At 41.4% G+C, this 27,437-nt stretch overlaps 2 protein-coding genes across 6 annotated transcripts in view; one reads left to right on the top strand and one right to left on the bottom strand.

Annotated features, from left to right (window-relative positions):
- Positions 1 to 1,149: 1,149 nt before the first annotated feature.
- On the bottom strand, positions 1,150 to 9,515 carry MPC2 (mitochondrial pyruvate carrier 2). The gene is made up of 5 exons (XM_064468925.1): positions 9,292 to 9,515; positions 5,146 to 5,186; positions 3,191 to 3,275; positions 2,017 to 2,128; positions 1,150 to 1,393 (listed from the first exon to the last, which is right to left on the bottom strand). Exons 1-5 carry the CDS (start codon positions 9,395 to 9,397, stop codon positions 1,336 to 1,338), a joined length of 402 nt encoding a protein of 133 aa, XP_064324995.1. The 5' UTR covers positions 9,398 to 9,515; the 3' UTR covers positions 1,150 to 1,335.
- Positions 9,516 to 10,057: 542 nt separating this feature from the next.
- The window catches only part of DCAF6 (DDB1 and CUL4 associated factor 6), an 88,765-nt gene continuing 71,385 nt past the window's right edge, over positions 10,058 to 27,437 (top strand). For 3 of the 5 annotated variants that reach the window (XM_064468901.1, XM_064468895.1, XM_064468886.1), the window contains exons 1-2: positions 10,059 to 10,349; positions 26,720 to 26,781. In XM_064468901.1, coding sequence (XP_064324971.1) covers positions 10,256 to 10,349; positions 26,720 to 26,781 — 156 coding nt within the window. In that variant the 5' untranslated portion in view covers positions 10,059 to 10,255. Of the gene's footprint in view, positions 10,350 to 26,719; positions 26,782 to 27,437 lie in introns of all 5 variants that reach the window. The other 2 variants (XM_064468876.1, XM_064468909.1) reach the window with 2 other exon arrangements.

Raw genomic sequence — 27,437 nt, 5'->3', positions numbered from 1 at the left:
CCTCTAAAAAAGGGGAGCTGACAGACCATCAGGTGCATGTCTTGTAAGAATGGAAGATGCTTTCCTTAAAGTATCCTGCACAAATACTTTGCACAGGAGAATATAGCATTATAAATAGGGTGAGAAAGGAGGGGACATCAGTGCCACAACAAGGTGCTGTAGCTCTCCTAACTGTGGAATGGTTTCCTTTCCTGTCCACCCTTGCCGCGCTGGAATGATAACTCAAATGGGGTTGGGGGATAGTAGGGACTTTGCAAATCTCCAGTATTTCAAGGCCTTCATTTTCCTGGAAGCTGAATCCTGAAGGAGCTACTCTGTCTCACAGTTACCTTTTTCTCCTAGATATAAATTCCTGAGCTCTGGTACCAACTCCTAGCTTTGGTGGAAGAAGTCTCAGAGAACCTGCCAGGGACGCTCCTTCATGCCACGCTGTGAGCACAACTGCCTTGTACTTCTCAGTAACAGATGAGCTTCTGCAGTGTAATGTAAAGCCTTTGCTCAGAAGCTATTTCACGGTGATACATTTTTCCTCTTTATGGGAGGATGCTGGCTTTCAGGGAAGGCTTCAGTGTTTAGCCACAAACATGCCACAGATGGGAGCAGACCACTGCCTCCAAAGCTTTGGAGAACTGACACGTATATGTTTCCTGAGCACACACCTTCACAGGAAATCTGTCTCTACTTAAGGAGGGGATGCAAAGTGAGTAGTGGAAGTTTTGGCTGTTTATTTTTCACACTCCCAAGAACCAGGTACTTACCTATGCCCCATCTTCTGCCTCTAGTTGTAAAGGATGACAGAAGCTAAAATGCCAGTGGCACATACTAGTTTGCCCTCCTCTTGTTAAAGATGGTGGTGGCTGGGAAACAAATGAAGATATACCTAGCTGAAGCCAAAAATAATATCCTTATGCTACCAGGGAAAAGCATCAGGGAATGACATGCAAATGCTACTGTTGTTGGCTACTGAAAGTATAGTAAAACCCCACCCAGGTCTGATGGTGACATGAAAGAAGATTACTTCAGTCTGAGGCTCTGGCTGACTGTCACAGAACCATGTCACACCTGGCACTGTTCAGCAGAGTTGGATAAGGTGGGGCGACTCTAGGCATAATCAACAGTTTCTTTTAAAGAGACAATACATGACACAACTTTACTTCAGTTTAAAAGGTTGCACTTTATTTAAGTGTATGGAGATACCTTGTTATTTGCACTTAGAAAACACTTGCTCTCTAAATAGTTAGATTTCCTCTTTCATTTTCTGAGGAAAACATTAAAATTAGTGAAGCTAGGTCCCATGGGGAAGGGTTTGTGCGTTGTTGGATTTCACCTGTTGGGTTAAGCATCTCTTTGCTGAAGCTGCTCTTGTTGTTTTGCTTTTAGCTCCCGATTGTACCTACAGGGGGGAAAAAAAAGCACAGACTAAGAATAGAACACCAGTTCCAATAACAGCATCTTCCTAACAATCTGTTCAGCAGAGGAGGTTTAAAATTACAATGGACTTGAGGGTGGAAACTCGGGATAGGATAGTTTAGTTCATCTAAGAAGTTCCAAATTAGTTTGCCTCATTCCTGGCCAGTACTGAAGCCAAAGAACTCCAAATTTTCCCTCAAGAAATACTTAAAAGAAAGCAAGCAAGCTGTTTTGCTTAACTGGGACTGACACGATTCAACACTGAAAGCTGACAGAAGTGCAAAGCTTACGAGGAGGAGAAAGTCTAGGCTGTTCATTAGTCAGACCTACAGCTCTTAAAGAATGTCTTAGACCCAGAAACTACAGCTTACATAGAGCATTCCTTAAAAAGTGCTCTAGCTATACTGGAAATATTTAAAGCTTCGTTCCCACTCAACTAGAAAACTAACAATGTAGCAAAAAAGTTCTGCAGTGTTTTTAATTAATTGTTCAGTTCCTCTTGCCTGTTGCACTGACATTGATGCTGGTAGAATTTATAAATTCCTGGTTAAGATGAGGTGGTGTGAATTAGTTATAGTATGTAGAATAGCCCTTCTTAATACATACCTCCATATTCGGAAGAGTTGAGAGCCGCCAGCACAGCCAACAAAGAAGTTCACAGCAAACAGGCTCCAGTTTTTAGGAATAATAACTAGAGAGTACCTTGACCAAATAAGGCCTGTTGAATGAAAGGGAAAGTACAAAGATGTTAAGTCTTTAAAGTGAAATAATCAGACATTCCCCTAAGCTTGGAGACAGAATCATGGGCCACTTTAAGTAAACAAGTTTTACAACTTCACGTTAGGCAACTGCTTTTCTTATAACTAGCCATTTCTCAGTTAAAAGCACATCAAGTGCCAATGGGACAGCTACAGGTATGTATTGCGTTTTTCCAAAATAACTACACAATAAGGTCAATTGTAGTCTTAATATCAAACAAAGACCCTCTGTGCTCTACAGAAGTCTAGACCTTAATCCTCCAGTGCAGGGTAGTGGCATTTTGCTGTAGTATATTCAGCTTGCTGCACCAGCTTAGAGATTACAGAATCCTCCAGTCAAGAAAGGTTTACATGCCATGCAAAATGCACAGTGCTGTGTCAGATATCGCAATAAAGTCCAGAGAAGGAAGAAGATGGCAGCTGTAATTCTGATTTTCAGCTTTAGCTGCTACAAGTCCCGACCCTGACAAGATCTGGTGGAACACCTTAAATACAGAATACTGTTTCTGCTAGTGTGAAAATTCACGGCAGACAGCAGTGCAGCCATCCATGTACCACTGCTTCCAAGAACTTTTAACACGTGGAAATTCTTTCCAGTTACATTAGTGTAATTACCCTACCATTGTTTAATCCCTTAAAGTCTGTTCTAAAAAAGTCACTATATCCTGGACTGATTTCAAAATTACTTGACCTGAAGCAAAAGAGGTCACTCAGTGGAATGAGTGGTATCATTGTAACTTAAGGATGAAACTCATATCCTAACTCATAACAACTTGCTCTGGACAATTCCAAATTAAGATGTGTAGAAAATCCCATGGTACGTAATCACAGAGCTCTTACAGATTTAATAACAAGTATAGGTCTATCCTAGAGTTATCATCTGACAGCAATAGTGAGAGCTAGCATATGATAGTTAAGCCTTTTCTATAGAAGTGGATTAGTACTGATGGAGGATTCAGAAAGAAGTGCATGCAGTTTTCGAGAGGGTGCTGTGTAAAAGCATGGAGTAACTTTGGCTTTACCTGTGGCCATTAGTACTGCAGACTGTGCTGTGCTGAGCTTTTCTGCTGGCCTGGTCATATCAGCCATTCCAGCACATACCAAACCCTGTAAAGAGAAACATCAAGTGAGCACCAGTCCAGTGCCAGGACCTCCTGTAGCAGATCAAACGCTTTACAAGGGGAAGCTGCTTCACAGCTCGGTGCTTATTCTATACACGTTATGCAGGAGATGGGATGTATTATATGAGCAGGGTAATTAGACGCTCAGAGACACCATCCACTTAGAGTCCCTTGCGGTAGGAGTTAGAACATGGTGATGAGGGGTGCAATTGGCTTGCAATAAAATCCCACACGGTGGCAATTTTTTATTAAAAACAAGGTTAATTTAAGCACAGATGCTTAAGAAAGCAGCTGAAAAAAATGGTTTTCATGCAACAAGTAGAAGCTTAACTAAATGAGGCCCTTCTTCCTAAAGCTCAGGCTAAGATATTGCTGGTGAAGACATAGATATGACACCATATAGTCTTCGCTCAGCTTCACCTGAGGAGGTAAAAGTACTTATTTTTTTATATAATTTCAGTAAAAGTAGAAAAATTCCAGGTGAAATGAGGAACAGCTTGGCTGATCTACTTGCCAACATTACTAGCAAACAAGCTGCATGATTTGTTTTGCTCTGTTATTGCCCTCTGCTGGAAATACAATTTTATGTTCATGTAACAGGAGTTCACAAAAAGCAAAACAAAAAAACCCGCAAAAACCAAAATCCCACAAGTAAGAGAGTCCTGATGTTTTTAATTCACTGACTGCCACTAAGGACTCCTTTGGCTCCAATCAAGAAACCCATTTTCAAGGGTAGAGACTTCCTGTGTGCTGCCTCACTTATGGGATTGATGTTGCTGTTGTGGTGTCACAGAGGTACAGATTTTCAGCACACCTGAGTAACTGCAGTACACATGCCTTTGCCATGTAAGGGAAAAGTAATTTTTATTTCTCAGTGAAGAACTTCGCTGTAAGCTTAGACCTGCATGTTCACAAAAGAAAAAAGATCCATGTATTAGCTCTGTTAATACAGCAGCCGTCGACACCAGCCTGCTCAACAGAGTTGCCTGTACGCTCAGGCTTGAGCACATTGCCTGGGAGAGCCTCTGGAAGGTTAACCACGGTTACTGCAGCTTCAGTTTAGATTGACAAAGAAACCAAGCTACAGCTTAGAGTGTAATGCATTGCCTGTGGCCTATAAAAAGTTGGAATTCACAGCAGCAAACTTACGAACCAGCTAGTGATAGGAAGAGCAGGTTATATCCCTGCTTGTCATCAAACAAGGAGATCAAACAGCTTTATGATTTTACAGCTTATTTATTTTATCTGTACCAACACACCAACTTAGGAGTACAGTGAATTAGAGGGAGGCATATACTTCACCTGCACACAGCCATAGCCAAGGGCTGTAACCAAGTGGGAAGCGGAGAGCTACTGATAGCCGAAATGGCAGTTGCCTTTTTTCTTTTCTAGGTGGTGGCTGCTTGTGTTTTCTCAAAGATTACCTTGCACTCTGACATGCTTCAACCTGCCTTCAGACTTTGAGGCTTAGGAATTGGCTTCCTTAATATACTCCTCAAATTCCTCAATCTCAGAAGAAATAATGCTTTAAGAGTTTTGAATTATATGCTAGCTCATGCCTATCTTGAGCAACAGTTAATGTTTCACAAGAGAAAGATTTTGTGAAGCTTTCAGCCAAGAGTACAGTTTTTTTCCACACAGCATTTTTCCCCCGCTATAGCCCCTGCATGTTGTGCTGTATATGATTAAGGCCAGTTTTGTTAATGTATATTTAAAAATAGAGCCTTGTAAAAATGAGGCAGAGAGCACCTTTCTGTAGGCTCAGATATCTGCTGGGAAACTACTGCTTGCTCAACAGGTTGCTGCAGGTTGCCCTCTGACTGACATCCACACACCAGCCGGCCTCCTATACTTACCCATTTCATAACAGGTGCCCAGAAAAACACTGTTTTGGGACCTGAGGGAGGAAGGAGAGGGGGGAAAGAAAAGTTAAATTATTTGGTGAGATGTAGCTGCTTTAATACCCACAGTAAGTTTTGTTGTGTTTTTTTTTTTAATAACCAATTTTGTACATTAGCACAGTTTCTAGCACTGTATGAGCCCTAACACCTACTACTCAGTTCGTTAACTCAGTGCATCAACCTTCAGCTGTGTCACCAGTCCACCCATTTCCACAACAGGTGAGTAGGATTTTGTATTTCCTTTTTAAGCAAACAAGGACTCTAGAGCAGGCAAAATGCATTTATAATGAAAAGAGTTGGGAAAAGGCCTAGGACTAGTGAGGTCAGTTTCCATATAATGATTCAAAGCTACTCCACAGCTGAACTAGCAGAATTAGTATTTGAAATCTTTGGAACTGAATCTTATAAACTAAAACCCCAAAATATTTTATTACTGGTACTGTAACAAGTCAGTCTCTCCTTCCTTTCCAAAACACAGCCTATCTCTTCACGCTACAGAAGACATGCTGCACAGCAGCATTAGGTGGTTAAAGTGAGAGTAGAAATTGCAAGCTTAAATAGCAGCAAATGCCACAAGGAGAGCGTCCTCATGCACCTCTGGATAACCATGTCCTTTTAGGAAAAAAAATGCTTCCCACCTAATCAACCCCACACCCCAACAATCTACCAACAGGCAAAGGAGGATTGTGGGGGAAGGGGAGAAAAATCTACAGAAGGAAGGGAGAAAAGTCAACAGAATGGGATCTGGGGGGAAACCATCTGTCTTACAAATACACGTATCTTACAGTGGTGCTAAAACAGCAACTGGTTGGTTGAAACAAATTACTGTAATACCACACCCACAACATGCAGGCTGCCAACCATGTCAGAAATCATTCACCTAGGACTACCGCTGGCAGTCTTAAAAGAGAGACCACAATCCAAAGTATCAACCCACCACACTGGGAGACAGTCAGGACACAGGTTCTGATTTCATTGAAACACATCAAGTTTTAGCTCTCACTAGGCCACTGCTTAGTGTTCTGATAACATGCAAGATGAAGCCAAGTTTTCACTGTAATGTGTTACATATTATGAGTAAAGTTTTAAAATATAAACGATAAACACTAGGACTTTGCTTGCTTGCTTTTTACATGAGCTCATTTTCCCCTAACAATTCAACCTTAAAAAGGCTTTGCAGTAACTATTTATACCCTGTCTTTTAATCACCCTCAGCTTTAAACCTATGACTTGCAAAAAATTAACTGTTAGGTTTCTATAGCAAGCAACTGTGAAGCAACTCATAATTTGGGGGATAAGACTAATTGTTACACATAACAGTTGCTCCCATCACCTTAAAGCCAACTAAACCCTATAAAAGGGCAGGGCAACCGCAACACAGAATGCAACAAAAACTGGCTTGGCAGCTTTGCACAAATCCCTCAGACCCACCACTGCTTGTGACAGCGATCAAGTTTCAAATTGCAGTTAATAACTACTAGCACATCACTTTTCGCTTGGGTAACTGATCGTTTCTACCTACACGGGATTTAATTTTTTTTTTTTAGGATGTGTGGGGTTGTGCAGCCACTAACACTGTCTAATATTGTTGAATAAATACAGCTCAATATTCATCCTTTAAAGACATAAACCTCAATTGCTGTTCTCTTAGGCAGCTACTTAGTATGTCAGTATCGGGCTGCAAGTATAGCTCTTTACAAATCAGTCTCACAAAAGTCCCATGGAAGTAGTTTTAATTACTATAATCTATTTTCTTCTAAAACACAAATACACATTTGGAGTACTGGAGAATGTGGGGTGAATATAAATTATTAAATCGACATTCTCAAAACAACTAGTAAAGTTTTCACGAGGCTGACATTAATTTTTATCAATACTAGATAACCTGATAAGAAACAACTGAAGACAAGTAAGGTACCAAGCCAAGCGTGTTATAAGGGAAGTTTGTCTAACAGTTCTGCAAGCGGAACACCTCTCCTGGAGGCATGCCAGCGAGCAGCCAGCCCGGACGAGCTCTTCCCACATCCTGAAACCCAGCAGTTTTCAAGGATGAATGTGACAGCAGCACATCAGAGCAGGGACATACCGAGGCTAATTTGGATATTCATATATGTGTCCACTTTACAGAATTTATGATTTCTATTACACGTAAGAACTCTTCATCCTGGAGAGTTTAGTTTAATTAGGCAAAGCAAATGAAAGAGGCCAAAGGACAGAGAGTACACGCTCAGCCCACACTTCCCCCTGGCTGCCAAGAGCCATGTTCCCTGCTCCGTGGCAGTTTGGGGAGTTGGTGTGCTGCACACCAGGCCCTTTGCTGTCCTCCAGCAGCCTCGCTCTCTGCAATGCCAGCCAAAGAAACAGCTTTTCAGACCAGGCATCAATTATTTTACTGGACGTCTTCTTTGTGCCAGAAAAGAAGTAAGCATTGTTCTTCATTTCTTACAAACGATTTATTGTTTCATGATAATGATATTTATATTCCTAAATTAGACTAGAAACTTGGATATCACCAGAGATAAAATGTGAGCCTTTCATTTTTAACCTACTTCTTTTGCAGTCAGAGTGACATCTATTGCATAACTTTCTCCCAGACCCGCCTTCAAGACATTCAAGGTTGAAACAGAAGTGGCCGAGGTTCAGTTTCAAAACTTGCTTGCCCTGTGGCTTTTCTCATGCCATCAGTAGGGATTACGGCAGACATATAGACATATATAGATACATACACAGAGTCCCTAAAAACTGGTTGGTTTTTTTTTTTTTATTAACTTCAACACGACGATGGCGAACAAAAGTGGCCCACTGGCAGTTCTGTGAAGTGAAAAAGCTCTCCAAGAGAACCTCCAATGCCTTTTTCAATTAGTACTACAGTTCTGATGGAGAATGAACATGGAAGTTCTGAATGCTCATTGTGCCTTGCGTTCAATAAAAGCAGTGGCAAGCTGCCACATTTCACACAGGGTGAATGTGGCACTCAAAGGCCTGACACCTTTACAATGGAAGTGCTGGGCACATTGACTCTTTATATACAAAAATTACATTCATGATAAGTGTGTGTGTATATATATAGAGAAAAGTCTATATGTGTAGGTCTAATGAATTCAGAACAAATCAGACATTTCAATAACTGCAGTTTTCACTCTTTAATTGTGATTTCTTTAAAGCAACAACTTTCATTTCATGAGGGGACCATTCTAGGAGGATGGAGCAACCGACTAAAGTCCATTTTCACAGTGCGTATTCCAGGTAGGTGAAGAGTCAAGGATGCATATCACACTGAAACAAAACAGTGGGCACAGCTGCCTATGGAATTTTAGGGTTTTATCACTCTTTTTAACTACCCAGTGCAATTTGTTGACATGCCAAACATCACCTAAATGGCATTGCAGCAGATCACTTTACAAGAGGTTTCTCCCTACTAACACAAAAAAGCCGTGTTTGCTCAAGTAAAGGTAAGCTTTAGGTCAGGTAAGGGTAGCTCGTTTCAGGGAAGCTCGGGCCTTTCGGGGGCCAAGGCCCTCCAGCCCACAGGAACGCCTCAGCTGCGGGAGCGGATCCATGAAGGGCAGGAGCTGTCTTCGGTAGCGGCGCCGGACTCGGCGGAAAGAAAATAAAGTACACAGCAGCTTGACTTAAACCGGCGTACACTTCGAGACCAGAAACCCTCGCCTGCCTCACTCGCTCCCCCATGTTTTTCCAGCCCGCCACCCTGAAAGAAGCGGCGGCCGAAGCCCGCGGGCCCCTGTGGAGCCCGCCCCGCCCCCCAGCTCCGAGCCGCGGAGAGGCGGCAGCGACAGGCAAGGGCGCTGCTGCCTCGCAGGGTCGGCAGGGACAACTAGCCCCGCGCCTGGCTTGCTTTTCTCCTCCCCACATAAAAGCAGCTTTCCTCGAACGACCAGGACCCCGCTCCTCGGCGGCTGTCCCCGCGCCGGAGCGGGAGTAACGGAGGCGCGGCCCTGCACCCCACCCCGCCCCCAGCCACGACACCCCCGGGGGGACCCGCCGCTGAGGTGACACCTCAGCCCCCGCCCGGAGGCGGCGCAGCCGGGCACCCCTTGGGCCGCCGCCGCCACCACCCCCGGCGGGAGGACGCCCCGTTACCTGCCGGGTGGTTGTAAAAGGGCCGGAACCGCGGCGGCAGCATGAGCTCGATGCGATCGAGCAGGCGATGGTAGGAGGCGCGGAGCCCCGCGACGGCGGCCGCCATCTCGGGGGAGCTCCGGGGTCGCGAGGCGGCGGTGGCGGTGGGGCAGGAGAGCGCACACCGGCAGCTCCGACCCTCCGCGACCCGCCGTCCTTCCACCGCCCCCAGCAAGCCCCGCCTACCCGCCACAGTCCCGCCCCCGTGCCGAGGGGAGGAGCACCGCCCCCTGAGCGCTGATTGGCGGCCTCTGCAAGGGGCGGGGCGAGGCGGCGGAGTTCGCGCAGTGCTATTGGTTAGGACGGCCTGTCCCCGCCCCGTGAGGAGAGCTGGCGCCAGCGCCCTCGGGGGAGGTACCGCGGGCCTCTCTGGGCAGGGCACGAGCGCCCGGCTCAGTGATGGCCGCCGGGACGGCTTCAATCTCCCATTCAAGATGGCCGGCGCGGGAAACTCTGGGCCGCAACTATACGCCCACACCCAAGATGGCCACCCCGCGGCTTCAGCGCTTGGCGGGAGAGCCTATTCGGCCGGTGAAGCCATTGACGACGTTGTCGTCACCCGTCATTTCCACGACGGCCCGTTCCCATTCGTGGGGCGGGGTTCCCCCCGCGGCGACGTTCCCAGTTCCCGCGAGAGGCCTGTAGCCTCGGTGCGCCGCGGCCCCCTCCCTCGCGCCGGGAGGCGGGGCAGGGCGGGACCCCGCGGGGGGGCGGGGCGTCATGGATGGGGGCGGGGCGCTGAGCCGCCGCCGCCGCTGATCGCTCCTCGTCGGTACCTCGGCGCGAGGCGGGCGTGAGAGCGCCGCGCGCGCGCCGGCCAGCCGGTTTCCATGGTGATCGCGAGGGGTGGCGGGGACCAGCGGAGCGCCCGATAGCACAAATACACACGCACCCACGCACACGCCCCCCCACTCCCCACGGGGCCATGTCCCGCGGGCACGGCCCCCACCTGCTGTGGGACGTGCGGAAGCGGAGCCTGGGGCTGGAGGAGCCCGGCCTGCTGCGGAGGCACTACCTGGGTAAGGGCAGGGAGTGAAGGGAGGGGGGCGAGGCGGGCACCGACGAGCCGTTCTTACACCCCACCCCACCCCCCCCCAGCGATGGGAGGGGGCTGGGCGCCCCTCTCCCCACGCGCGGGGCGGGGGCAGGAGACAGCGGATCCCTACCCCCCCAAGCCACCCCCCCGCGCCCTCGGCGGGGTCCCGGTCACGGCAGGGCTCCCCGCTCCCCTCTCCAACCGCCCCGCTCCGCCTCCCTCCCCGAAGGAACTGTTGCGTGAGGGAGACCCAGCCGGCAAGTTGGGCGGCGGCTTAAAACCGCGCCGTGGTTTGTGCCCCGGGGGCCGAACGGGGTCCGGATTTACCGGCCCGGAGCCTCTAAAGCCTGCCAACGGAGCGCGTCAGTGCCGGGATCGCGGCGTGATTTTTCCCCGGGCTTCCCGGAGCTTCCTGGCGTTGGGAAGGCGGGCGCTGGGCTGAGCCGCCTCACGGCGCTGGGCGCAGCCTTGCCGGGCCGGCCTTTGTGCCCGGGGTCGCCCTGCAGCCCCTCCGGGGGCTCCTCGGAAGGCCTCCGCCTCCGCGCTGCCCTCTCTTCCAGACGCGAGGCTCGTTATTTTCCCTTTCCGAGCGCCCTAAGTTAAAAATAGCGTTAGTTTCTGTCCTGAAGTTTACGAAGCTGCAGGGAGGGTTCTTTCGTGCCAACGAACTACCGATATTCTTTGGGACGGCGCAGGTGGCACGCCTTCTGCGTCTCCCCCTGCCCCGAAACATTTAAAAACCGATATTTATTCACGTGTTTTTGGAGGCGCGGCGGTCTGTTGCATGTATCATAATGACGCTCCGAGTTGCGTGGGGTGGCTTTCCAGGGAAGATGGCTCACTGCTCGCAAACGCAAAATAATTCCTGCTTTTTGAGTCGAAACGCTGGAGTACTGGGGGTGGAACTAATTTACAGCGTTGCAAAAAGTGTGTTTTCTTGTACCTCCTAGGCATCTCTGCCTGTGGTCGGTATTGGTTTTCATTTGGTTTCCTGCTGGAATTTAAGGTGGCATATCGGATTACCAAGTCTAACTCAGTAGTTTTCTCTCTGTAGTCCCTGAGCACTCAGTAATCCACAAAAGGTAATTGAGAAAAGCAAGATCGTGGCTGGTAGGTTTCCACCTACTATAGAGGGGGTGTACGTGCACATAAGTCCTTTGGGAAAAAAATTTCTGAGGTCCTAAAATTAAAAAAAGGTTGAGAACTAGTGATGTAACGGCTTTTGACTTTTGTAACCTATTGACAGTTGCGCTTGGCCAAATCAAGTCTTACCTGAGGATTGTTCTGACTTTTAGTGATCAAACGCAGGTATCGTTCTGACGGGATACTTAAGGAATTTTTTCCCCTGCTCCAACTGGAGCAGAAAAGCTCGATGTTAAAATTAGGACTGTAGTGTGTAGGTTTTGAAGAAGGACTGTAAGATTTTTTTTTTTCTTTTTCTTTTTTCTTTTACATGATTGTGTTTCTGCCGGTTGAACTATTAAGATTTGATCGGTAGAAATCATCCTCCCAGGTGTACTAAGAATCTGTTTTCTGGACACTGCTCTAATAAAATGTTCATAGCTTTAGTTAAAACCAAAATCCCCCTGGTGACTAGGTTCAGGGCTCGTGTTTACTGTTTTTCATTTAACCTAAACACGTTCAGTAGCTTTATAACCTTGAGAAGAAAGAACCTGGGAGAGGCTTCCCACTGAATTGGTGTTAAGATCTGCATTGGTTGTGGCAAGAGTTGCTCAGTCCTCACTGACTTCTGCTTTTAAAGAAAGGGATTAGTGCATGGTGTGCTTGTCTTGTAAAGCCATCACGCTTGTATTCAAAATGGCATTTATGGCCTTAATACACCCGCTAATTTTGCTGCTAGTCAGGTGTGATTGCTTGCGTGCAGATTTACCAGACGCAGGCCTGTTGTTGTGCCTTTTTATGTGTCGTTTAGTGTATATATGGGGCTTTTCTCTTTCAGACTTCAGCAGTTCCACGTAGGAGCTTTGTTTTTTGGATGCAGACTGAGACCACAGTGGTCAATAGGTAACACTGATTGTTGGTCATCGCTAATCTAGTCTGAATGGGAAGTAAGGTTTCTTCCAATTTATACTGGTTTTGTACTGTTTCAGCGGTCTGACAGGCAGAACAAATGCAAGTCAAACATTTCATTTTGACATAGTAATATTATTGGGAGGCTTGAGGCATTGTCCGTGTGCATTTTTTCCCTTTGGTTGGTTTGCTCGGGGCTTTTGTTTGGGTGGGGTTTTCTGGTAAATTTCTCAAAACAGTTATGGACACCAGTACAAAATGAAGTAGGTTATATGTGTCTCTGTTTGCTGCTCTTTTTCAGCTGGCAAATCAAAGGAGACCCATCGTAGCAAGTCCATAACAAACAATGCGGTTCACAATGTGTTGGAAGGAGGATGTGAGGGTATGAATGATACATGCATAGTGAACCATTCCCTTGGATGGTGGTGTTATGCTACAGTGTAATATATAGGGAATATTGAAGGAAGACACCCTAGAACTAGCTACTGTTTCCTATTTACTCTGTTTTAGTTTCATGTGAACTGTCAATCAAGTGGCACTCTATTTATAGCCTCTTTCAGCTTTCGAAAACAGCTGCTCCAGGAAGGATCTGTGCATCGTACTGTACCTTTTCACGCAGACAGTTCACTCCTGGAATTTATGTCCTTGCAAAACTCTGTCAGATTTCGCAAGATCGCTAAATAATTGCTTTTAAACCTAGTCAGTTCTGGACAGTTCTGGAGGAAAGTCTCGTGGAGATGGGGCAATATATACATACGTGGGACATGTCCTTCAGACGTTATCATTTGGTAAGAATTCCCGCTGTGATGATAGAGGGAAAATGTGGGTCTTATCAATGTATGTGTTAGCTACATTTTCTTCAGCGTTTGCAGGCTAATTAGCCTCAATTTCAGGCAGTGCTTATATCTGAAGTCTCTAGAGAAAGCCAGGCCTCGGGGAGGCTGTCAGTAATGCTCTTTGCTCTGATTCAGTTTGGGCGTCGACTTAGCCTAATGTTAGTGGGAGGAGTCCTGCTGCTGGATCAGGGGTGGAAACTGAGTTTCAGACTACTTTCAGTTGTTAAAAACATCACAGTGCTTTTACACGGAAAAACATTGATAGAAAACTGTAGCGTCCAATTTAAATTCTGCTTTGAAACTGGTAAATGTAATCATTCAGTCATCACGCTTTCCCAAGAATCCCCAAATCTTTGTTGCAATTTTTTATCATTGTGGCAATATTTCGGTGACTGCTGAACATCTTGGTTCTGATAGCAGGCAAAGTGTTTGGTGCCATCACAATAAAGGCCGCTATGTGCATGAACTATAGCATATGATAATTTGACTAGAGAAATGGAAGCATGGGTTTCTTGCAAGAAAGAAGTGAGTCCGTAATTCTTCTGAAGTATTTAATGTGACGGGTTTATTTGCATTTCTGTGAAGGGTTGTGCTCCTGAGGATGGCTCTGTTTAGCCAGGACAAAGACTGAAGACTCCCACGCACCTTTTTTTTTTTTCCGGTGTTTTGTTTTGTTGTTTTATTTTTTAAAATCCTGCTAACTGGCATAGCAGATTATCCACAGAGGATTTGTTAATCTAAAATAGTTTGCTGAGAGGAGCTGATTCTGTTTTTTAGCTCAGAGTGATTGTTAGAAGTTGTGGTGCTTGATATAATGGAAGCAAGTATCACAATAAGTCAGTTCTCCCTAATCTCTGATATGCTTGTTCACGTACTGTTTTCTAACAACTTCTTTCCTTGTGAAATTTTTAAGCTTACCAGACTTTTAGAGACAGTGTTGTGATGCTGTCCTCTGAGCTTCCACTCCCCCCTTTTTAAAGACTGTTTCATATCTTACTAAGTTTTTCATCTCTGTTTTTTTTTTTAAGATTTGGGAAAGGTTTGAAATCTATAAAGTAACTGTAAGGAAACCGGTAGTTAAGTTCATTATGGTCAAATACTGTGAAGTTTCAAGAGCTGTTGCTAAAAAGAGAACTGTAAATATATTATTATATAGGTAGGGAGACGTGACTAAACTAATAATGTGTCAGTAGCTCCCCCTTTTTACTGAGATGAACCATAGTAAACCCAAAACTAATTCTGGTTCTGAAGTAAGTTAATTGCCCTGCTCATAGGTAGCGTTGAAAAACAGGATAGGCAAGAATAGCTGTTATGTGTATGGACAACTGATTAGTTTTGATGTTGACTGTGTTACACTCATTACCTCACTAGTTAATAAAACTAGTTGTGGCTCATTGAATGTAGATAGAATTGGGTATTGCTGAACATTTAGTTCTTCCTAAAAGACATTACCGAGGATGCAAGAGTGAAATTAATTCCTTAAAATACTGAAAACGTTCATTCTCTCTGTTGCTTTTCCATGGTCAAACAAAGAAAAAACAGCAGAGATGGAAACTTGAGTGGCAGGGAGAACAACTAGAACTAGATGTGTTATTTTCCCCAGTTTTTGCTCCAGCTCTATTTCAAGATTTGGTATCTCAGTCTTTGAAAACAATGCAGAGTGAGAAGGGTCAGACAGCTTTAAATTTATCATCTTTGTAGCTGGTGCTCTTGCAGTCTTGGAGATAGTCACTGAGTATTTAATCAGCCTTTCTTCTTTAATTCTTTGCATAATACTTTTGATGTTCAGTTATTTTCAGGTGCACTGTTACATTTCACATCCTAAACCTCTGGCATTAATTTTCTTATCCAGCATGAATTAAAAATACTCATCTGTCACAGCTGAAACCCAGAAGTGGTAGAGGTGTTTCATGTTTTTTTTTCTTCCACAAGTCTGGGAGGTTAACTGCTGCTTGAAAAAGGACCATTATAAATTTACCTGGTTGTCTGATTACAAGGACACAAATGATTGACTGCTGGTTTAATGCAAATACTGTGGCTTTTGATGTGCAGCACCTTCTTCCGCACTTTGGTGTATGCCCAAAAGGCCAGTTCTGTAGTGATGTATTCTGGCACACCCCAAATACTTTGTGCAACTAGACTAACCGAAGATTTTAGAAAGATACAGTTGAACTCCCCAAGTTTTTTTCATTAGTGATGTTTTCCAAATAATAGAAATAGGCATAGTCAGGATTGAAGTTCACAGCATAATGTATGAAATAGAGGAAAATACATCTTTGAAACCAAACCAAACATCTTTAATATGCTTAATCTAATACATGTCAGGTAGGAAATTTGGTGTAGTCACTGGATTTTCAGTGGTTGTATAGAAAAGTTTAAGCCATAAAAGCATTGCAGAAAAAGAATATTACTTTTCAATTGTAAAAACCACAAGAGTACTGTGATCAGGTATTGCCTTGAACTGGATATGTTGGGTTTTTTCCCTGTTAATAAAAGCAAGGCTTGGCACCTATAGTCCTTAAAAAGTTACAGATGGGAAATTGAAAGAGCAATGTGTCATCGAGACCTGTTGATAACAAATTGAATTGGAGGAGTTTAATGGACTATGTCTAAAATGAATTCTCTGATACCATCTCATTTAAACTGGCACCAAGGAATAGAAAGGCACAATGCATATGTTTTCAAAACAGCTTTTTGAAAAAATGTTACGGTTGATCCTAGCACATAAAGATTAATTTTTTTTCCCTAGTTCCAAGTAAATTAACAGATAATAAAGACACACATTTTAAATGTTTTAATAGAATAATTTGTAGGAGGTAGTACGCTATTGGTGAAGTAAAACAAAAATGCAGTATAGCAGAATCATCTGGACAAGGCAACAAATAAAGCAGAGCTGGCTGATTTGGTACATGCCAGAAAACCAGAACGAGATGTGAGCTGGGAGGCAGGATTAAGGTTGGATGAGTATTTCTGGTGTCTGAGTGCTGAATACTTAGTTTTAATTTCAGTCTAATCAGCCTTCTGTATCTTTGGGATTATTTCACTTGTAGACTAACTGAGCTATGGAAGTGGAGGCGCAGGAGCCTGTTGGACCTGCAAGCGGTATAGCCATGTAGCACTACGCTATGTAAATTTGATAGCTTGTTTTGCTTGTTTTGCTACTCTCTCAGGAATCTCTGCTTGCAGTTAACAATATCATTGACCTTTTCTCAGTTACACCTTCCTTGTGTGTTTTGTGGTTGAATTGTTACGGTTTGTGTTACTGCTCCGTCTCCACAGTGTTGTCGTCCCACATTGCTCCTACTCAGTGGTAAAGTGTTGACTATCACTTTAGTCTATTTGCCTTTTTAAAAAAAAATGACGCGCAAGGTCTGGGATTACTCGGTGCATTCTGTCACTCTGTCCTGAAATAAGAGAATAATTTCCAATGTTAGTTTTTAGGATGTGGGGCATTGATAGGAGTACAACTTCTGTTTTTTATGCACTAAATCAATTTGCGAAAAACTGTAGAGCCTTACAGGTCACATTATTACATTCTTTGGTGGGATTACTTTGCTGAAGCTTGTTTTTTGTGTTTTTATTTTTCTTTTTTTTTTTATAGTACTGTCTAAATCAGATGTTGTTATCGATGAACCTACTAACTGAGTTTTGGCGTCTCAATTTTCTAAATCACTAACTTTTCTGCTGCTGTTGTATCTTGGCATACATCATAAAAACATTAATGGAAGGGGGATTTCTGGCATTGCATACAAATACATCCAGCCTAAGTGGAGCTGGAGGGAAATGATCAAAAATAGGTATGACTATTTCAGACTGTTGATTTTTCTGTCCTTCAAGAATCCAAGAGGCCTTTAATGTTTCTGCAGTTTTGTCAGCTTTGCAAGACATGGGCTGAACTATGCAGATGTACTTTTTGTTTTTAAGGGATTAACCTTATATGAAATATCTGTGCACTGAACATTAATCATATTTGTTAATGACTGCCAAGAAGTATGAGTGTATGTAACTGTGTTGTAGTCCTAAGGCTTTGCATGTATAATTATATTATTTGAATTATACTCAGTCTTAGGTTGCAAAAGTATTTGCATGATATCCTTTGGAGTGTCAGATTTCTCATGCAAACAGCTGGAGACTGAAGATTTGTGTGCACTTTAAAAATATTTTAATTTTTCATTCCAATATTTCATTGAATTTACATTGTATGCTTTTAAAGACCATCTTTGTACAAAGAATGTGTTTCCTTTGTAAATAACAGCCCGTGTCCTGATATTGAGTGTTTCAGACAGCTTCTTAGTTAAGTTGCACCTTGATCTTGTAATAATGAGCTTTAGAAACATGAAAGCTGTCTCTTGCTGCAAAAACAAGTTGTGTACTGGATTTGTGTTTCAGGATGAGGCAGTGATGTGGGAGATCACTTTAGATCTCTCTATTTTATTTATTTTTCCCCCCTGCCGTAGCCTTCTTCCAGTTGGATTGCTTCCATTAACTGCATTAGGGTAGACCATTAAGCGTATCTGTGTTTAGTCACTTTTAAGTTGTTGCACTGTAATACTGTGAGTTCTTGTGACTTTGCTTATGATTCCTGATCTTCTATCCTTGAATGTCCCCAAAATAGTCTAGTGGGATATAACTGATCACGTTTCAAAAACTTGTTGACGCTTGAGACTGACTAGTCCTGTCCCAGCAGTAAGGAAAAAGATCGGTTCAGATATAAAGTATGCAAGCCTTCAAACAAAGCTGGATTTTTCACTGATTAAGTGCAAGTCTCAGCATTTCATGTCTTTTGGGGCTTAGTGAGCTGCTGATTCAGATATGTCCCAAATGCTTTAGCATGTGTTGAATTGTTAAATATTGAGCATGAATATTGTGAGATGGAATCTCAGTTACATCAGTGAATTTTAACATCCCCTTATTTTCCTCATTTTTGTCCTTCAAGGATTTGCAGGCTTTCTTCAGGAAAATTGAATGCATCATTAATGCTGCTGCTCTCTACTTAAAAGATACCATGAGGAAGATGAGGATCCATCCTTCTCTGTGAACTGAATGTGTCCTGAACCATTAGTGATGTTTGTTTAACCTTTATTGAACTACTGAAACTTCACCAATATAGAAAACTATTATACAAAACCAAAATCACCTCTTTTTTAGGGTACATGGTTTTGTTGTTATTGTAGCTTGTTCCCATTACTTACTTTTCCTAGGAAATGAGGAAAAACGTGGTTCCTTTTTAAACTGTTTTTATTTTAGAAGCACTGTTATGTCCTGAAGATTCTCTTCAGTAGAAAAGGAGTCTCTTGAGTTAAACAACAGGGGTTTTTGGTCATCTAGGATGAATAGATACAGTTTAGTGCAACAAGCAATGTAACTTTTAAAAGATTTTTTTCTTTTGTTTTTAAATGCCCAATGGCAATTCAGCTTACGTCACAGTATTACTTAGTAGTCATCTACTACAAAGACTCAGATTTCTACTTTAGCTCAATTTATGATGTCATCTATCTTTAAACTCTAATCCTGGGCAATTTTCAAGTGTTTACATTTGTAATCTCGGGGGGTTATGTACTTATACCTGTTACTGTGCGGATATCTGTATCTATTTCACATCTTCCCACAAACCCGGCAGCATATAATCCCTATACTATCCAGGATTAAATGGTATGTTTAATTAGGTAGGTTGTGCAGAATAACAAATGCTTTCATTCAGTTCCACCCTGTCCGAAGTCTCATTTTCATTGAGACATCCTTGTGGGAAAGGCATGCTCTGCTTTTTTGCTAGAAGACATGTCTGTCTAGATAGGCTGGTAAGCTTCTATATAAACACTTATAATCTGTTTAAAAATGTGTGTTGAGTTAGCTTAAACAACTTTAAATAGCAGGCTTTTGTTCACCCCAGAACCTTTGTCCAAAATAGGCTAAGGGATATTCATGTGATTAGTCCTGCTGGCTGATTTGAAGAAGCAGTAGCCTCTGACAGGCATTTAAAGGTAACGGAAGGATTGGCAGCAGTATTGGGCACATGCGTCTTCAGCTGTAAGAGGACGTGCCTGCTAGGAATGTGCTTCTCATAAGAGCACATTCCAGTAACTTTTTCTTTCCTTCTGCTAGTGTTTTTTCCATGCTCCAGTGTTCATTTTGTCTGGGCGCTTGGAGATGATAGATCATGGTTCGGTTGTTAGCAGTCTTAACTTTTGCACTGGTGTAGAGTCATACCCCTGATTCAACTTCTTAGCGTTGTCTGTTCGGGCTGAAAAGTAGAGCTCCTAATTAACCTTGGGTGTTACACAGGTAAGTAGTACTTGAGAAAATAAGGCAGGGTATCTGATGTGATGTGTATTTCCCAAAGTGTCCTAAGGATTGTTTGGGTTACCATGTTAATATAATTTTTACAAGGAAATACTGAACATACATACCTGTTCCACATACTATTTCAGATGAAGACTTTTCAAAGCCAGAGAAGAACATTTCCAAAGCCATGTTGAAACCTACAGTAATGCTGTTTACTCCAACTTGCAACACTTTGCATAATATTTATTTTTGCGTTCAGCTAATGGAAGCCTCCTTTGATGAGAAGAAAACAGGGCTCAAGTGTGTTTTTCTTGATCTGATGACTATTTAGTTTTGTGCTGGTATCTGTTTTAGAATTTCAAGTTGTTTACTTGGGAGACATATCTTAGCGCTGGTGAAGAAAACAGAAAATGCTTTTGCATTTGTTTAATCATACATCCAGTTAATCACACTTAAGCTATTTCAGATAGTTTTGTGGTGAGAAGAGTAAGTGGTAGATGTTATCTTTTTGTCTTTGGTTATCTTTTACATAGATAGAGCCTCTCTTTGTTTTATCACAGGAATTTTTGTCCTCTGTAGAAATTTGAAATGCTCTTGAAATTTTTATATTCTGTCATGCCCCCTTTATCTCAGTAAGTAGTTTGTATATGATCATTGAACGACTTTAAAGGATTGAATTAATATAAAAGTTGCTGAAAACTGGCATTTTTTTCTCCTGTCACAAAAACACACTTATTTTATCTTCTGCTCATCTGTTGCACGAACAATACAGAAGACATTACTATGGGCAGTACAAGTGGGCAGAGGATAGCTGTCAGAATATGGTGTACTTGTGAATGAAATCCACTTAGTACTAGTTAGTATAGGACACTTGCTCAAATGCTGGTACTTAGAATACACAGATAAAATTCCTTCTCTAAGACAGGTAGTCGTACTTTATGCCCCATTTTTGCTACTGAGAACACCTTAAAAATGGAATTTTATGTATTAAGTATCTTTCAAGCATAAAACATGGTAAATATTGAACAGAAGTTAAACACACTGGTTTAAAGCTAAAATGCTTATAGCCTTACCAGTGGTGGAGCCCAATGGAAGCTTATATTCAGGAGTGGATACTTGCAGAACCTGAAATATGTCTGAAAGTTAACTACAGACATTGCTACTAATGCAAACAAATCTTGTCTGTGCTGTTACCTATAGTAACTTACTCTTGCAGACTCAGAAGCTGCAAACCTAAACAGAATTCTCTTCCAAAATGCTTATTAATTACCCTAAAATATGTAACATTGCTGATTGATTTTATTTTTTTTTTTTTTTTACTTCAGCAGATCTTTGTTTCTTTTGAGATCAAATTTTGTATCATATACTCACCAGGAGATATTAGAGGCTTCCTCGATTGCAATTTGGGGCATAGTTCTCTATCTTCTGTAGTTTCTGTCTTAGCGTTACTATGTGAAATTTTTGTGTTCTTAATACATGAAGCTTATTCTGAAGCATGGTTTAGGATTTGAATGCAAGTTTGATTAACACCAAGTTGTTTGATTCTGGGTGTTTAGTAGCAAAGCTCTTATGTATTAAAATGGCAAGTAAGCCTCTTCATAGAAATTAAAATATTTTGTGTTTTCTGTACGGTGTTCAGACCTTCAGGCTTGATGATGTATCAGTAAGAGCAGAGAAGAATTTGTCATCTGTTATTGGTTATCTGTTTTGAACTTAAACCGTAATGTAGTTGTTCATAGTAACTTGAAAGGTAATCTTTTAAACATTGCCTGAACCAGGAGTTACCATTTTTTGGCATTTATACATTAGTACAAAACAATAAGGAAATACAATGCAGGGCCTTGATCAAAGGATTAGAGGTCACACCAATGGATTTGGTTTCTGGCAGTGCTATGATACACTCTCCTTTGATAAATTGTTTCAGTTCCTCTGTCACAATTTCAGTGTATAAAATGGGACCGCTGTCAGTATAAGTAGCTAACAAATGTTTTTCAAGATTTTAATTCATCTTCAAGAATTTTAATATACCTCAATGAAAGTTAATTCAGTGCATATTGTGTATAGTCTTGTTACTGCATGGTATATGGAGAATTATGGTTGCTGGAAAAATAGTGTGTTCATATGCGGATGGGAAGTTACACGGGATCACTATGCAGAGTTTGACATAGTCAATCTGGCCAAATCACCTATATGCAGATGAACTGGACTTGCCATCTTTTCATGGACTGGCTTCAGAAATGTGTAAACTCTACCCTGGAAAATCAAGGGTAGTTTTTAAATGTGCTTAGAGTGCAAGATAACATATGCTCTGCATTGGGAACAGATGCTGGCTCTGTTTCAGTTTTAAACTAGGGCATTCCAAATGTCACAGCAAGCTAGCGCTGAGGGACTTGGCCTTACAAAGAGCCAGCTTGACATAAATGAGTGTTCATTTGACAAACAGGATCTGTTACTGCTTTTCTGAATAAGGGTTGTCTTTTAATGTCTCATAGCATGGTGGTGCTACGTTGGATCAAAGTTTAGTTGTATTTCTGCAGAGCACAAATGTACTTTAAAGCTAGGCCTTCATCATGAAATGATCTGTGCTTTTTCAGTGGGAAATTCTGGAGTACAGTTTTAAATATGTGAAGGTTTTACATGCTTGAAGCATTAAACTTCACTGCTGTCATCAGTTCTGAAGTAGCATTGACTAAGTTGCTTACAAAAGAAAGGTATGTGTATCTCTGCCAAAACAGCCATGTAGAAAGCACCTGACCAGCAATTCCTAAACAGGATTGTGACCTAAATGCTGTCATAACTGCTGTGAGTGGGGAATACAAATGACATTGTGGTATTTTGGTATTGCTCCCTGAAGAGAGATTAGATCTGTGTATACGTGCCCAAACACCAAAGCTAGGTAATTCATCGTCGAGTGGCAAGGCATCGTTTGGTTTGATGTTGTGCACAGCAGAACGTTGTGAAGAAATAAGTTACAAGGAAGCAGCTGCAGTTTCTCTTTTGCCCACTTTTCCATATTTCAATTCATATTACGGATGACTCAAAGTTATGCTTCTTCCGTACATAGAATGTGGCCTTGGAAATGGTCCTCTGGTCTCGTAGATTACTATAAACTCAAAAAAGTCTTGATCACTGTACTGAGGGTGGCACTGTACCTTGGGGCTTCAGTAGCACATAACGTTTGGTGAAAATGGGTGGATAGATAAAAACTGAAAATCTTATTGATCATTGGACTGTGAGTGGCACAGTACTTTGAGGCTTTAGTTACTGCGAATATCTAGTGAAAATGGGTGGGTGGAGTGATAGCTTGATAGCTTTCCAAATTTCAGCTATGTAAACACTTCAGGGTGGTCATCTTTGCCATTTCAAATTTGACAGTGCTTTTTTGTTTTGTTTTATTTTATTCTTGTTGATAGTTTCACCTTACCGGTTTCAAAGCAAACCTTATCTATACTCCACTGTCCAGTGAGACAATCTTGGTGATGACAGCTTGATCACTTGATCCCTGTCTTTAACAGGCCTTATTTGAATATAAGAAATTATATGTTGAAGCATCCTCACAGAATTAAATTATTCCATTTCTGGTGGCACACAGTTAAAGGGAAAAAGAAACAGTTTCTGGCTCTTACACAGCCTGTACACAGTATTAGGTGGGGAAAAACCCAAAACTGGACAGAGGTCTTGATGCTGATTTTATAAGAAAAAAGTACTCTCTGGGGTTTTGTCAAAAGCCTGGCTCTCCTCCATCATCTTAGCTGAAGGGAGAGCCAGGAGGGTTGCCTTGTTTGGAAGGTGGAGTGAACAGGTAGCCGTTGGATTAAATGAATGAGAATTAAGTCTTGTGAAGATTCTTGTCACCTGGGAGAGCAGAGTCCTTGATGCGAAGAATGTGACTGTTAGAAGGTCTAGCCAAAACAGTTGTGAGGCATCTGAAGAGTGAAAAAAAAGAATGTAGCCTACTAGTAAGCTACATAAAGAGTATTGTTGTGTTGGGTTTGGTTTTTTTTTTATTTTTTAATGTGACCAAAATGGGAAGATGACAAAAATATTCAAGTGACTTAAATATTGGAAAACGTAGTAGTACTTACTGCTGAGCTTTTTTATCAAACCAATTAACTTGTGGAAGTCATGCTGAAGTACAAGGAACACAGATTCACTGACTTAACTCAGCTTTTAACAACAGCAAATGCAGAGACAGTGTGTTCAGATCGATTTATTCAAGTAGTTCTGGTTTTTATTTTAGAGAAAAAGACCACGCAGGATCTGGTGTTTCTAGTTTTGAACGATACAATAAAATAGAAAAAAATCCATTCAGTTGTCTTATTGTGTTTAGTACTCTATCAAATACAAAGGTTTTTGGAGGCAAAACATTTTAACTCTTTTATTCCTTGCCCCCTTATCTAAATAAATAATGATCACACGATAAATAACTAATCACATATATAACAAATCACATATGCTAGCCTGTGCAATATTAACAGTTTTTTGTAATGTTATAAAGGGGAGTGTAAGTATATGAGACACCATATGTCTATCTCAAGTTAAACATTTATTGAAACTTGTACAGCTACTGTGTTCTTATTTAGAGAAAAAATCCTAATCTAACAACAACAAATCAGTTAATATCTAATTTTATCAACAGATGTTTTTAAGGAAATAAAAATTGCAGTTGAAGATGTGATTAGAACACGTTTACTATTTCTTGCTTGCTGACTTAAATGATTTGGATTAAAACCAGACTATACAGGAAGGAGGAAAATCTGTTGCCCTGCTTGTTTTTAAAAATGAGTTGAGTAATCTCCTTCAGTGTTTCTGTACAGAGGTTTCTTGGCAAGTACCTGCATGTTGGTCTGCAGACATCACCTTGCTTCTAGATGTGCTATATGCATATAGTGCAATGCCCAGGAATCAGCCACTGCTATCAAACTTTTCTGTTCTGTAAGTGAAAATGTGAGGGGACTGGCAAACACTGGATTTTTGTATTGGCCTGTGGATTATACCTTTCTTAGTGAAGTTACCCTTTTGGGGATCATGTGTTACTGTGATGATTTCGCATTACAGTAGCACCCTAGAAACAAATTGTTGGGTTTCTATTATGCAAAGAGATATATAAGCACACAGCAAGTGATATTTCCCACCTCAGTATTCACACTTACTTACAAGCAAGTGTTGTAGAAATCAAATTAACCTGAAAATAGGAATCTTCATTGAAAATACATTTGAAAAAAATAATAGGAATTGACTAAAAAATACAAATAAACCAACCGTTAAGGACCTAAGTTCAAAGTCTGTTCCTGTAGGGGGAAAAAATGGATAAGGAACAGTGGTAAACAAAGAATAGTGAACTAGGTGGATGTTTTCCCAGTTCAAGAATACATACGTTCTTGTAGTACATGGTGTGTAAGATTAAGTTTGTTATTCTAATCTCTCTCTTATCATAGCTATTCCTGGTTAACAGAAATTGTAGCACTTCTGAGATGTCACAATTTCAGTGTCTATAAAATGGAGCATAAGAGTGTATGGTTTAACTTTTTAAAGGTAGCTTAGGTGTGCTTTAAAAGCAAGCCGTTTATAACCATTTCATCCTGTCAGTACCTCCTCTTAAAAAGGAAAAAACAAAACTTGACCAAGTATGATCTTCATCTAATGTGGTACTTGATGTTATGAGTGATTTTGAGGTTTGGAGGTGACTTCTAGTTCCAGCAAATACTAGGTACTAAAACATACCTTCTCATGGAGGGAAAGCAGTGTGAAGAACTCTGAATGAGGTGCAGATGTACCTGCAGGAGTTGGTACTGCCTGAAGGGTTTCCTGGTCTTCAAGGGAGTGTGGCAGGGATGTTCAGTGCCTGCTTCTCAGTTCGATGGTTGTGCTGTTGCAGTCTGTGATTATGAGGGACCAGGTATGGATATCAGGTGTTCTTTTTCAGTGCTGGAGAGTACAAGGGACAAATAAAAGGCATTAAAAGGAAACAAGTGGAGAGAGGATAAACTACTTTTCTAAATCTGTGCTACAGTGCCAGAGGCAGCACTGGGCTCTGAAATGGTTTTGCCTTGACCTGAACCAAACAAGTTCAGAAGCATAGGATCTTCAGATGTGGAGAGGGTCTGTTGCAGTTCTTCACCCAGCTCTCTAGTTTCCTTGAAGGAAGGCCGGAAGGTTAATTTTGAGTTAATTCAATAGGTTTCATATTTGAAAACAGTGTAGCTTAACGTAGGCCTACAGTCTAATGCTCTTACCTGGAGTTTTGTTCTGAGTTGTACAATACAGGACAAAAAAAAGATAATGGTCCTTGAGTTTAAGTGCATTAGGATTTAAGTTAAAAGATTAGGTTTATTCCTATTTGCCTCTTCTGAAAGTGCTTTCGGGGGATTATTAGGTTCATTACAACCTGTTTTCATAAAATGGGGGCACTCCAAATTAAATGAAAGTTGGAGCTATTTGTTTAAATATCTAGTTCAGGAAGAGACCACGTTGTTTTCAGTACACTTTATTTTTCCCTCTTCATGTGTATAGTACAGCAGTCATTTTAAGTGCAGTGATAAGTCAGCTTGTATATGGGGAATAAGGACGTAAAGTTCCTGGGGCCATGTGTTACTCCATATGCATTTCTAGATTTCTTCTTTTCGCATCACTTTCCCCAAAGTTTCCTTTGTGTTTTATCCCCTAAGTATATATCAAATGGAATGGTACTGGACTTCAGTGTTACTTTTCAAAATGCAGCATTAATAATGAAATTGAGGTTGAGTTTTCCTCTAGATTAAGAGGAGATGTGGAGTTGTAGATAATGCTTGGAAGATCAGTTCTTTGCTGAGATTGTAAGACCATGTTTTATGTTCTACTTGAGACCTAAACATATTTTCATGTGTTATACTTGCTGTCTTTCAACTAAGTTAACTAAATATCCACTGGGTTATTTTCTGCTTTATAGCTATTAGTTTTAGTGCAAGCATCAGCCTGTGAACCTGTGAAATGTTTATTTTGCAGTTTCTGCACTCTTATCAAAGGTGGTGGAAGAGCTAGCAAATGTGATGCTTGTCTTAGCATTTGTAAAATGAGAACCAGATTAATTGTTTCAAGACTTATTTTTATGTTCTGGCTCTTTATTTTTTTAGTTTTTTATGTGTTAGTGCCCATTAGCAGGGTCTTAATTACTTCTTCATTTTTATTGTTTTAAAAATAACGTAATTAGTATTTTTCTTCACAGGGAGAAGAGAATTTATCCAAAGATTAAAACTTGAAGCAACCTTGAATGTGCATGATGGATGTGTAAGTCACTTGGTTTTTTGTTTGTTAAAAGATGTTAAATTGTGATTTTGTTGCAATGGTAATAGTTCCTTAACTTAAAAATGCAAATAGCTTGTATTAAAACTGAGCTGGAAACCTCTGCTTGGTGAGATCTCCATCTGAATTCTCCAGGTATTGGTTTCTTCTTAAACATCTGATACTTTACCTTTGAAGCAAAACAAAATCCCATTCCTATATCTTAAAACTCTGTCCCTCTACAGAATGAATTAATCTCCTATTCAAGGAAAACGCATGTTTATCTTTTCAGTTAGAACTCGCCTTAAACTTCTAAATGGTATCTTCAGTAGTTTTGTGCTATGTTGATATGTTTTTTTGACTTAAAGCTGCATTAGTGTTTTGAGTTATTTATTCTCCAAGTCTAAAAAGCAAATTATCAAGTGCTACATGCTTATCTAAAGAGACAATAAAAACAAAAGTAAGCCTCCCCTGAAAGGCAATAACGTATCTTGAAATATCGCTTATTTAAATACTTATTTTTGAAAGTGGTCCAAATATTGTAAGTCATATTCTTTTAAATAAAATGTTTTATTTAAACTAGGTACAGGGCAAAGAGATTGCCGTATTACCTTTGTCAAACAGAGTAGATATTCATGGTTGTTAAAGCATTGTCTTTTGTT

Source organism: Phalacrocorax carbo, chromosome 1 (genome assembly GCF_963921805.1).
Source record: "Phalacrocorax carbo chromosome 1, bPhaCar2.1, whole genome shotgun sequence".
Taxonomy (NCBI): domain Eukaryota; kingdom Metazoa; phylum Chordata; class Aves; order Suliformes; family Phalacrocoracidae; genus Phalacrocorax; species Phalacrocorax carbo.
The sequence above is the reverse complement of the archived record's forward strand: the minus strand, read 5'-3'. Positions and strand labels throughout refer to the sequence as shown.